Source organism: Alnus glutinosa, chromosome 4, assembly GCF_958979055.1.
Source record: "Alnus glutinosa chromosome 4, dhAlnGlut1.1, whole genome shotgun sequence".
Classification (NCBI taxonomy): domain Eukaryota; kingdom Viridiplantae; phylum Streptophyta; class Magnoliopsida; order Fagales; family Betulaceae; genus Alnus; species Alnus glutinosa.
Window position 1 is genome coordinate 12,276,129 of NC_084889.1, and position 13,213 is coordinate 12,289,341.

The 13,213-nt window shown below is 38.8% G+C and overlaps 2 protein-coding genes across 2 annotated transcripts; one reads left to right on the plus strand and one right to left on the minus strand.

Moving 5' to 3' along the window:
* Positions 1-2,114: 2,114 nt before the first annotated feature.
* LOC133866132 (uncharacterized) lies at positions 2,115-4,773 on the minus strand. The gene is made up of 2 exons (XM_062302685.1): positions 3,196-4,773; positions 2,115-3,113 (listed from the first exon to the last, which is right to left on the minus strand). Exons 1-2 carry the CDS (start codon positions 4,771-4,773, stop codon positions 2,115-2,117), a joined length of 2,577 nt encoding a protein of 858 aa, XP_062158669.1.
* A 3,418-nt stretch (positions 4,774-8,191) lies between these two features.
* On the plus strand, positions 8,192-12,777 carry LOC133867247 (vacuolar protein sorting-associated protein 32 homolog 2-like). Its single transcript, XM_062303969.1, has 8 exons — positions 8,192-8,351; positions 8,507-8,649; positions 9,909-10,008; positions 10,783-10,868; positions 11,085-11,176; positions 11,403-11,517; positions 11,603-11,806; positions 12,522-12,777. The coding sequence occupies exons 2-7, from the start codon at positions 8,578-8,580 to the stop codon at positions 11,801-11,803; spliced, it is 666 nt and encodes a 221-aa protein (XP_062159953.1). The 5' UTR covers positions 8,192-8,351; positions 8,507-8,577; the 3' UTR covers positions 11,804-11,806; positions 12,522-12,777.
* The last annotated feature ends 436 nt before the right edge of the window (positions 12,778-13,213 follow it).

Below are 13,213 nucleotides of genomic sequence, written 5' to 3' on the forward strand. Positions count from 1 at the left end.
TCCATCTTTGTTTTCCCAAATTTTTTTTCCCCTTAGGGTTTCATCTATCTCTGTTTTCCCAATTTATTTTCCCTAAGGGTTCCGCAAGTTTTGATTGATGGGATTTTTCGATTATGCAGCAAGAAGCTGTGAAATGTGATTATTTTTCATGGCGTGACCCTGAAATGTGTGTGTACGGTCTAAGAGTTGTGTCGAGGTTGAGGAAGTGGCACGAGAGTTTGAAGCTTGAACGGGAATTGAGTGGAACCCAGGTCTCGGATGAAGCAGATAAATATAAGTTTGAAGCTGAGAGGAGTAAGAATGAAGCTGATAAATGCAGGGAAGAAGCTGAGAAATACAAGTCTAAACTAGAGAGACAGAAGATGAAGCTTCGATCAGTAGAGAGGAAGTACAAATTTGCCTTAGTTTGTTCATGGGTGATATTCGTGTTGTTGCTTGTATATCCTCAATCTCACAGCCAGTGCAATGCATCTAGGATGATGTTGGCATGAAACTTTTTTGGTATGGTGTAATGCCTAGGCCTAATTGTAAGTGTTGGTCGGATTGTGTTCAGTGGTGGTAATTGGTTTGTAATTGTTAGCCGGATTATGAATTTCCCTTTATAAGTGTATTGTAGTTGTTATTTTGAAATATTGTTGTTGATGGGTGATATCAATTGCTATGTCTTTGAAAACTTGTTACTACAATTTGTTATCAATTGTCGTTTTAGGTCCAAAATTGGTACTAAAATTGGATGGATGTTATTGGCCATTCAATTGTTCTATTTGTTAACAAGAAGTTCACAGATTGGTATGTCCAAAGAACTTGTACATGACCAATTTGGTATGTCCCTGTAAACTTGTTGGTACCATTTGTTACCAAGAAGTTCACAGATTGATATGTCCAAAGAACTTGTAAATGACCAATTTGGTATGTCTCTGTAAACTTATTGGTACCATTTGTTACCAAGAAGTTCACAGATTGATATGTCCAAAGAACTTGTAAATGACCAATTTGGTATGTCCCTGTAAACTTGCTGGTACCATTTGTTACCAATTATTGTTTTTGGTCCAAAATTGGTACCAACAGATTAAGGTAGTAATAGACAATACCAAAATGGCATCATAAACCATTTGGTTTGAAAATGGTACGAAATGTGTTCCTGTAAACCTGTTGGTATAAAAAACCTGAATAGAAAAGCTAGACTCATCCAATCACAAACCAAACAAATTCCTCCAACCATTACACAAAAGTCAAATGACATCAAAACACTTCAAAAAAACAAACCAATACATAACAGTTCCTAATTACTCAAATAACATCAAAACACATCAATACCCTTCCAAAATACATAACATAAATCCAAAAATACACATCACCAGCAAAATGTAACCATGTTGTCCATGCCCTTCCAAAATGTACAACACATATCCGGTCAGACTTGCCAAATTTTCTTCTTCCCTTTATCCTTTTTGCTTACAGGTGGAGGAATGTCAGAACTAGTTGCTTTTGACTTGTTTATGTCAAAGTCAGGGGGAATTGGTCTGAAAGTAATGCCACCTGCAACCCTGGGAGGACCCCATGAGTATGCAGGTCCACCTCTTGGAACCTTGGGTGGTCCAGAAGGGTTCCCAGTGAGGTCAACCATCACCTTTCCTCGAGTGTTTGGGTTAGTTTGTGTAGGATATGCTCTCAATCTTCCACCAACTCTGCTTCTAGTTGCCAAACTGGTACTAGCCTTCTTCCTAGTATATCTTGTGCTTGCACCCGCTCCTCTAGTGCTCTTCTCACCCCTACTTGGTGCAGTAGATGTAGTGCTTGTACTCTCTCCTCTTGCTCTTACCCTCTTTCGACCCCGACCCCTTGTTGGTACAGTAGGGTTGTCAGTAGATGGGGCACTAGATGGGGCACTAGATGTTGGGGCACTAGATGTTGGTGCATTGGAATGGCCCACAGCAGGTGCACTGGATGATTCACCAATCTAAAAAGAACACATCCAATGTCAGAAACCATCACAAAACATAATGTGTATCAATTATGTTCACAAAACAACTCAAACATATAAAACTCACACTATGAAGAAACATATGCCTTTAGGTACTAAATGCATGCTAAATAATCACAAAGAAGAAACATTACCCTGTCAATATTGCAGTCAGTATCTGCAGCATGTTCTCTGTAGAAGTTCTCCTACGTTGTTGTCTTTCATCATGCCTCATCCTCACAGTGCATGTTCTTGTATTGTGACCATATTTCTTGCACATCCCACATTGGTTCTTCTTGCCACCCTTTCTAATTGAGTATGGATTTGATGTCTCATCAGTACCTCTATTTCTAACTTTCTTAGGTCTACCTATAGTTGCTCTTAACTTAGGTGGTTCAATCTTCGGTTGATTTGTCCTAACCCATTGCTCCTCACTTGGTACAGGGTAAATGATGGGTGCATATGCCTTTAAGTACATCTCCTTTCCAAAGTAATGACTCAAATAATCCTCTGGGTTGCCTCCACCATGCCATATTGCCGAGATGGCATGACAACATGGAATGCCAAAGACATCCCATTTTCTACACCCACATGTTCTCTGGCACAAATTGACCACATACTTCTTGCCCTTGCATTCAATCTCAAACAAACCATCACCAGCAAATATTGGTGTACAATGGCTGGCCTCATCTTCCTCTATCTCCAACTTCTCTTTAATTTTTGGCCCTAAATTCCCCTCCATGGCCCTTATAGCATCTCTCTTTCTTTGGTACCTTCTCATTAAGTTGCCCCTGATTCCTTCCAACATTGTTAGGATGGTCTTATCCCGAAACTTGAGGATCCAACTATTGAAGCACTCAGCCAAGTTGTTGTGCAGAAGGTCACACTTTGTACTTGTGTTGAACCATCCTTTACACCAAGTTCTAGGGTCAACCTTTTCTAGGTACTCGTGTGCTTTAGGGTTTAGGCCCTTGAGCTCCTCCATTGCAGCATAGAATCCAATTTGTGTGTAAGATGAAGCAGCTCTCCACAGCATGTCCTTCAATAACACCCCCCTATGACCATCGTCTTTGAAATTGGCATATAAGTGCCGCACACATGTTCGATGTTTAGCATGAGGACACACCTCATGTAGGCTTGGTACCAATCCCTGCACACATGAAAACAATATCTCTATCAAATCACATAGAAGACATGTAGATCATAAAAAAAAGATATATGAAAATATTTACCTTTTGTCTATCTGAAATGAAAGTCCACCCATGTGGACCCCTAGGGCCAAGATCTGATAATAAGGCCTCAAGAAACCATGTCCAGCTGTCCTTAGTCTCTGCCTCCACCACAGCTATAGCAATTGGGTACATGTTATCATTGGCATCCCTTCCAATAGCTGCCATTAACTGTCCCTTGTAAACTCCCTTTAAGAAACATGCATCAAGCCCTATGATGGGCCTACACCCATCTCTGAATCCATCTTTCATGGCTGCCAATGACATGTACATCCTCTGGAATCTACAAGGCACTTCGGGCATAGGTCTCTCAACCATCAGAATTACACAACTCCCAACATTTGTGCTTCTAATTGCTGCACAATAGTCCCATAATCGATAGTATTGCTCTCCCAACTTTCCATAAATTGTCTGTTGTGCCTTCTTCCTAGCCCTATACAAGGAACTGTTGTGGAGTTCAACATTCCACTTCTTTTTCACCTTTTTCTTCAGGACATCTATAGGCATGTTCGGCTGATCCCTAAAACAGTCCATGCACCCCTCGGCAACCCAGTTCGAAGTGATCAAGTGATTCTTGTACCTCCTAGGGCATGTATGTCTAGGCCTAATTGAAATTAGCATGAACGTGGACTCATCTTTCAACTGCCTCCCATAAACTCTGTACTTACAATTCTTGTCTGCACACACTGCAATGCATTTACTCCTTGAATTCTTTTGGTAAGTCAAGTCCTTCCCTTTCAATACAGAGGCCTGCTTAATGGCTTTTCTAAACTCATAGACATCCCGAAAAGTGTTACCTCGTTGCAAATTCGGATCTTCCAAATCATCCTTACTAAATGGAACCCTCTTGGTGACACAGGGCCGTCTTGAAGACTCAGCCTCAGCCACACCCTCTTCATCACTAGCACTAGGTGAGTTCAGTTCATCACTACCGGAAATATCTGAATAACCCTCACCCTGACCCCCACCCGCACCCTCACCCTCACCCTCACCCTCACCCTCTTCTGCTTGACCAACTGCTGCTTCTACTCCAACCTTCTGATCCACAACATCTTCTGGTTGTAGTCCAAACCCTTCATCTACACGAACATCATCATGTTCTAAACCCACCTCTGCATCTCCATGTAAATCATAAGCATCAGAGTCATCACTTAGAACCTGATCCCATAATGGGTCACTTCTTTCTTCAGACACTCTCTCATATTCGTCTTCCTCTTCCTCATCATCAACACCCTCTTCTCCGTGTACTTCTACTTCTACATCTACTACACCAAAGGAAACCAAATATAACTCTACAATTCCATGCTCCCTATGGTGTTCCACCATTTGAATGACATCATGGTCAGAAGAAATAAGTCGTAGCCCTTCATCTAGACTTTTGGTAGGTAGATTATAGTAAATTAGGTCACCAGGACCATACCCATAAGTCCTAACTACCCTCTCTATCTCAATAAAAGACAACTCGTCTCTATCATATGGGTCAGGGTAATGTGATATGTCCCCACCAACATATGTGACCCTATGCTCCTTATTAAATCGGCCACCATGGTGTACCTCAAAGATTATGGATTCTGGATACATTACGTGTCCTACAAATAGACAAAACAATGACACGTCTTAGTGAGCAGACAAAAACAAAAACAAAAACAAAAAAGAGTAAAGGCATTGGGTCCACAAGCAGAGTAAAGCAATGCAATTCTGGATACAAAATGCATAATAAAGGCATCAGCCAGCAAACCAAAACAAAAGTCACCCCATAATGGCAAACACATCAAGACCCATTAACCACAACAAATAGTGTTAAAAAAAATTGATCTTTTCTGCAACCCTAAGCAACAAACCTGAAATGGGACCACAAACCACAAAAAAGAGAACAACAAACCTGAAACAAGATAATGACAGGAACAAATGGGACCACAAACCCAAACAAAATAGGACCCACAACCCAAAAAATATATCAAATACACCATCTCGGCAACTTCAATAAGACCCAGATACTGCCGATGACCAAACACATGGTCCCGTAACAACCTAAACCCTAAACAACGGGAAAAGTGTCCCTAAACCCCAAATAACGCCCAGCACTTCGGAAAAAAAAACAAGTAATCCGTAAATAAACTAATATGACTAAATAAATATTCATTTACACTGAAAAAGAAAGAGCAAAAAGTTCATTACCTTTAGTCAAAATCAGCCTTTGATGCTTGATTCTTGTGTATACTGTCGAAACAAGCCACAGTGTAACAACACGGTTAGGGTTCTTAGCGCACGAGTACGGATTGGGATCTCTAGGGTTTTTGGAGACTTGCAAAGCAATTTGGGGTAAAATCGGATAATATGATCGACTTGCCAAATAAGTTCGAAATTGTATCCGTTGAAGTCAGGGGCAAAGAAGACCAAACGCATTGAAAAAGTCACGTGGTACCAATTCCATCACGTTTTGACACCGAGAACAGACGGAATGCCCTTATGGGACTCATTTTGATATTTAAAACCCCGGGTTCGAGAGAAATAATAGTTTAGTACCCTTCTGTGGAATCTCGGATAGTTCGATACCCTTCTGTGAAGTTAACCCTATTTATTTAAAAAAAAAAAAAAAAAAATCTAAATCCAACCTTGTCTAAACAACGGGAAACCCCCTTCACTTTCGAATCTCATAGGCGACTTGATGCCATCTCGTGCGGGAGTTTAAACGAAATAATCGGCCTGATCTGCTTTAAATTTGGGGTTTGGTTTGGGGAGAAACGGACTTACGAAGTTGGTTAGGGTTCGACGATTTTCGCCACTTTGGGGGAATGTCGAGTGAAGAACAACTAACCGACCTGATCTGCTAAAGATTCTGTGTTTGGTTTAGGGAGAACGGCTTGGAGATAAACGGTCGACCGAAGATGGGGTTAGGTTTCGACAATTTTCGGGATTTTGGTTGCTAAGAGACGACGAAGACGCTTGATTTTGGTTTATGTGGATTTTTGGTAAATTATATGAAATTGATTCAACACTAGGATTAATGACGTGGTGACCGGGACAGGTGTTGTGCCCTTAGGGGTGTTACGTGAAGCTGAAGTAGCAAGCCGTTAATTTCTAGATGGAAAAACTAACGCAGGTACTAAATCCGTCTTTTTCCAAACCACAGGTACTATCTGTGATACAAATGAAAGCACATGGATCAAAAAATGAAGTTGCCAAACCACAGGTACCAATAGGGTGTTTAACCCTTAAAAGTAATACCCATTCCCATGAACTTAAATAGGGAACTCTGGCCGGAGGAAAAGAACTCCATCCTTTGTAATTTTCAAAAGGCTTTAAACTTGTGCAACTTTTGTTTGGGAAAAAAATTTTGCACAACATTTTAGAGCACAACATTTGTACACTAAGACTCATTGGTTGGACTCATGTCCTTTTATTTAGATTGGGGGCTTCGAGCTTCGAACACTAATGCATGCCTTGTTTCAGGACCTAGATCAGGTATGCACATTAGGGGTTAGACTTTATTAACGCAAGCCTTAGCAATAAAGAAATCTATCTACACTGAAGATATCTGGAGTGTACTCGTGGAGTCTAGGTTATTTTTAATATATATATATATATATATATAAAATAAACCAGTTACCTGTTATTGGGTTATTAAACGAATTTCTAAATTCTTATAACAGATAACTGCAAACGGTCTAGACAATTATCTAGTTACAAGTATTCGTAATTATGCAATTATACTATTACGTGATTAACGGTTAATAGTCGACCAATTTATACACCCTTACCTCTCTTGGTAGTTTACTGGGAGTAGTAATTGGCAAACGAACCAAATTTCTTTTTTTATTTTTAATAGATACATCAGAAACAATTACAACAAAAAATAAAAAACACAAGTACAGAAGGGCTTAGGCAACCCAAAATATAAACTATGAATGAAAGTGCGCGGGGACAATGCTTCCGAAGATGCGGTCCCATTGGCTCGAGGCACGGATGCCACAAAGCTGGGGTCACCATTGAAGGTGATTTCATAAGTGCATTGAGTCACAAAGACCCAAACATCAAAACAGGGGTAAACAGAGGGAGAGGGGTACAACAAAAAAGCCCAAAAAAACAAACACAAAAACAGCAGCAACAAAGATGGCGGAGCTGGCGGTGTGGGAGCCATCCTAGGAGGATCGTGAGCACCACACTCCGCCTAGGGAAGGCCTCTTAGCAATGGGAAGCGGCGGAATAGGCCGGAACCACTCGGGGTTGGTGCGGAAAGTGGAGGAGGGTGCTGTCGGAAGCTCCACGCGCCATCTTCCAGGAAACGGACGAGAAGGGGAAGACCACCGGTGGACTCCAGGAACTCCGGCGAACCCATTGCTGAGGAGCATGTCTTGAGAGAGAGAATGGAGGTGTGTAGATCTAAAATCCAAAAAACGATTCCAAATTCCAAACCTTAAGAACCCATAAACATGGTGGATGAAGAGGCGAGTACAAGCCTGCTGGTTAGAGGAAAGCAAGACGAAAGCTGGAAAAGGGAAAGATAAATCCGGTGCAAGGCCAGCTCTACGGGGGAGGAACCGGGGCAAAGCCGGCTTGGGGGTTTGAGAGAAAACTCTCAAACTTATTTGAGTATGGGTTGTGGGCTTGTGGGGTGGTTGTGGGGAGGGGGAGAGGATGGCAGAAACCGATGGAGAGGTAAAGCTTCCTTCCCATGGAGGAAGCACCAGCAGCGAACGAGAAGAGAAATTTTTAGAAGGAAGTTGGAGCGTCTCTCACTAGATGATAAGCAGTGCAATTAATATAATTTTTCAATTTAATTCCCGTAACAAACCAAAATTTTGAATTCCCCATTTTTCCCATATTTGAATAGAAAAAAAAAAAAAAAAAAAAAAAAAAAAAAAAAAACCAAAATTTTGAAAACCAAACGATAACACGATTCGTCCTTCATGTTAACTTTGCTCACAGCGCGTCATTAAACCCATTTTGATAACCAACGATAACACGATTCGTCCTTCATATTAACTTTTCTCACAGGCTGTCATTAAATCCTCCTCCTCTCCTCTCCCTCTGGTCTCGATTACCAACCCGAGTCTTTTCCTGAGCGACCTTTCTCACTTCGAAGGTCGAACCCTAAATACTGTTTACTTACCACTCGTTACTTCTCAAAATCCTAATACTGGTTTCGGTTATATAAGGTCAGTCAATCAATATACGTATACGTATACGTATGTGTGTATATATATATTATTTAATTTCACAAATTCTCTTGGAATAGTAATTACGGATTTGATTATTTTTCCACAGATATATGGGTTAAATTTGCTAATCACCCTGTTTGGCTTTGTTGCAGAGCTTATAGATTTTCATTTTTATCGTTCTCCAGCAGCAGAGAGTGTTTTCTAGCACTAAAACGAACCAATCATGTTTCAGCGAGTTTTCGGAAAGCCTAAGCCGGACGCCAACCCCTTAACAACGTTAGACAAGTTAAACGAGGTTTGATTTAGATTATTTCTTATTTGATTGAATTTTTTTGCCGGGGATTTGTGCAAGAGCTATATTCTGTTGAAACAAACAGGGCCTTATTCTGTTATATATGACATAATTTTGCCTTTGAAATTGATTTGTTGATGTATATTATGAATGAAATCATATCAGGACTGTAAAGGAAAGGAGAAAAGAAATTTAGTTATTTGCAATTATCGACTTTGCTGCGTACCTGGATTGCACTTTTTCGCATTTAATGGTATTTTGATTACTTATATAAAAAAATAATAATAAATAAATAAATTATTGACCTCGTTTTTTGGTTATATTGGAATCTGAAAGCTTTAGTGGTGTGTTTAGCATATGAAAACCGTAGGGAGATATGGTTAGCAACACATGCTTGGTAGAAACCGTTTGTAGTACAGATTTTTTATCAATCTTATTAGAGTAATGCTAGAAGTACTAAATCTTTTACTAAGAGATGGACACTAAGATGATGTGGAGCTCATTCATTGGAGATGATCAAAATAATTAATAAAAAAAAAATGCTACGGGTACCAATGAATAAGCTCCACATTATCTTAGTAAAAAATTTAGTACCTCTAGCATTACTCATCTTATTATTCTGGCTTGTTGCCCCTTTTACATATCGTTTCTTGGTTCACTAACTGATTGCCCACAAGCAGTTATGGGCTTTTTATATGTCTTTCCATTGGGGTTATCGTTGGGATTGTTATGCAAATTTTCCTTAAGTGGATATTTGTCCAATGATTTTTAAACTTTAGGAAGAATGCATGCTAATCACTTGGGAGAGTTTCTGGGATTTGAGTATTGGAAGAGTAAGGGGTGAGTCCAAGGATAATGATTTGGTCGGTCTAGGGGTCATTTAAGCACTTCCAAGTCTAAATTAGGATTTTCTCTTCTAGGTTTTCAAAGCTAGTTCTGTCAATGTCTGACATAGTTTGTAGTGCTGAGAAGTCCCGTAGCTTCAACGATTTATTGTTTTCCGTTTTGTTATCCATTGATGTGTTCTTCAGGTTGAGTTTTGCTCATTTCAAATAATAGAATCTTATATCATTTTATATGTACAGTCTGTTGTATGACTGGTGGGTTGGGTTAGCTTTCAGTTTCTTGGCACGCCTCCCTGCCCCCTTTCTTTGTAATGATGATTTTCCTGTCATCATTATTTTAGTCGCATTGGTTTCCAACTGCTGTAGTTGTTATTTTCATCAATTTAGTTGCTATGTATCTTTTTCTACAATGTGCAGACACTTGAAATGCTAGAGAAAAAGGAGAATGTCCTTTCGAAGAAGGCAGTTGCAGAGGTTGAAAAGGCTAAGGAATTTACTAGAGCAAAGAACAAAAAGGGTAAGAGCATGTGTAGGAATTAGTCACGAAAAGAAAATTATTTTAGGTGTTCTTTCGGAATTAGTATATATTAATTGTGCCTCTCTGTTTCTAGTGGAAAGTGCAGGTGATTATGTTGTTGTTTTGAAGTGCTTGCTTGTTTCATATAGATTTCATAGTTTGGGGCATCTAAATTCTTTATCGATATGAAAATTTTCCATTATATAAAGCACGAATTGATCTCTTGTTTCAAGATTTGCTGCATATTTTTTTTTTATAGTATGTTTGTGTTATAATGTTTCTGTTTTTGGAGGATGTGTATTAAGATACTGCTGGTAACAGGATGTAGTTATTCATATGTTGTTATGCCCCTTAAAAACCAATGGTTCTTGGAGCTTGGTTCTTGTGCGTGTTATTGGTCTTATCTTTATTATTTCCCATGAAGTTGATTATTCCTTAAGATGATAATCGTTGTGAGAGAGCGATAATGGATGTTCCCTACCATATAATCTGTTGATAAGGATCTTATAATCCTCAGTTAGCCTCAGTCCTGTCTTTTTAGCTACATTTTATTTATTATGATAAGGTATTTGTAATTCATTTGTCTTGGTTTCTTAGTTTAGAGTGTGATATGGATTCCCTAAATTAGATATGGTAAGCTAGAAGAGACCAAATGTTTGAGTTTTCGGAAATCTTCATGATTTGTCAATTCTTGAAGAGTCATTGCACAAACTTTCTACTTTTTTCTTTGGTTCAGACTGCTATTAAATTCTATACCTTGTTGCTGTTTTGCAGCGGCAATACAATGTTTAAAGAAGAAGAGGCTTTACGAACAGCAGATTGAACAGCTTGGAAATTTCCAATTGCGTATTCATGATCAGGTACTGTTGTAATGTTTTCAAATTTACTTACCCCCCCCAAAAAAAAAAATAAATAAATAAAAGAAAGAAGAAAAGTATTGTTTTCAAATTTACATGAAGTTTTAAGTAATGAGAATTACGAGGACCCTTCTTTTTAAAATTGAGTTTTTATTATATGTTTGTTTGCTTTTTTGGGGCCTTAATTCAAAATTAATCTCTTTTGGGTTGGCGTTTCAGATGATACTGTTGGAAGGTGCTAAAGCTACAACAGAAACCGTTGATGCATTGAGAACTGGAGCAGCTGCTATGAGGGCCATGCACAAGGCAACGTAAGTTGCATCTCAGATGCATTCAGTGCAATCTAGTATTTTTTGTCCATCACTGCCATTATGGACAATGATTTGGATCTAGTTAAATTATAAAATTCTCTATGAATAGTTTTCTGGTAAATGATGTTAGCATACAAATCATAACATTGTTCAGACATTCATTTGAAATGGAATGTTTTATTCCGTTTTGCCTTATTGTATCACATATGACATTTTGGTTGTGTAGGAACATTGATGATGTGGATAAAACAATGGATGAGATCAATGAGCAGACCGATAACATGAAACAGATTCAGGAGGCACTATCAGCACCCATTGGTGCATCAGCTGATTTTGATGAGGCATGTTTTCAAGTTTTAGTTCTTACGTTCCATTCAATTTATTTCTTGAATTGAAAAGTTTGAACATTCCACTTCGCTCTTTCAGGATGAATTGGAAGCAGAGCTTGAAGAACTGGAAGGAGCTGAGTTGGAGGAACAGCTTCTTCAGCCTGCTACTACTGCTCCTGCTGCCTCTTCTGCACCTGTGCATGTCCCAGCCGGCCGGCGCCCAGCTGGTCCTATTCCTCAGAGGAACAAAGCTGAGGAAGACGAACTTGCTGCATTACAGGCAGAGATGGCACTCTAAGAGGTCATTCACACATGTCCTTAGCTGATCTTTTATTTTGCCAATTTGATCCTTGGTTTTCATTAGTGAAGTTGTGATTCATTTAATCTTCATGGAATCGTTTCATTTGAAGTTTCTAATGGAACCTGCAAATAAAACTTTTAACTAATTCTTTATCAGCTTCCATTGAATTAGGGTCTTTGCCCACCACATGGAAACAATATCATTTTAAAGCATTAGTATTCTCTTTAGAGTGGTAGCAATATTGAATCCAATGAAAAATGTTCAAGAAATTGACACATACTCCTTTTATAACTCTAATGAATATTTCTTGTCACGATATGATAAATACACCTTGCAAACAGCATAAGTAATTGATGTGGCCTTTTACTTCCATTATAGATTCAATGTGTTATGTTTTGCAAACACGCGTTAGATTCAAAGCGAATTCATATGTAAACATGTGCGCCTGTTTGTGTTTAGGGCATTGTAGGTTTTTGAAAGATGTACTAATTACTACTAAATTGTGGCGATTTTTTTTTTTGGTCAGATTAGTCTATGCCCAACTTCCATCAAGCGCTATAAACTTGTTCGGTTGATGCACAGTTTATTTATATGAAGTGATATGTAAAAGAAAATTGAATAAATTTGCGCTTCCAGATTAGGTGGAAGAATGATTGGTTTTTGAAGTTTGGGCACTTGATATTAACTGACTCGGTCGTGTTGTTTGTGCTTGCAGTTACGAAAATGGAAAGTGGGAGAATATTTTTCAGAAGTCGGAAGTGGTGTCTGATGAGGTTGTTTGGCTGCGTCGACTATCCACTCCCCCATGTGAGGTTGTTTGTAGATATGGCTTGGCTTACGTATATTATTAGATACTATCTATAATTTGTAACCTGGTGTTTTCTAAACAAATGCGCTAGATTTATTCTAAAATATATTTACATGGACTTGTGATCTTCTTCGTAGATTTAAGAAACTTAAATTATGTGTCATTTTATTGCCTTAACTGCCGACAAGCATCACAAGGTTGTCGTGCTCATACTGTCATCGACTCATCGTAATAAATCCTTTTAGTCCCTGAAATTAGTGGAGGCCCTGGAGGGTTTGGACTAAAGTTGAAATCACATATTTTTCTTCCAAATTGTCTTGCCTAATTTATAAAAATGACGTGTATGTATTTTGATTGTGACAAGAATTGGAGGAAACTCTGTCCATTGATATTGCTCATTTAGTGTATTTGGTGACATGACTCTTGTCACATCGATTTAAAAGCTGGATAAAAAACTCAACTTTCTGTTGTCTGTACTACCACCACCTAAGCCAAGGATCAATTATTCCCTTTTTGTCGGTTCTTACATTGATTTAATAAGAATCGGTTATTCATGTTGGCATGTTGAGTTGATTCATAGGTGACCTTAATATGGTAAG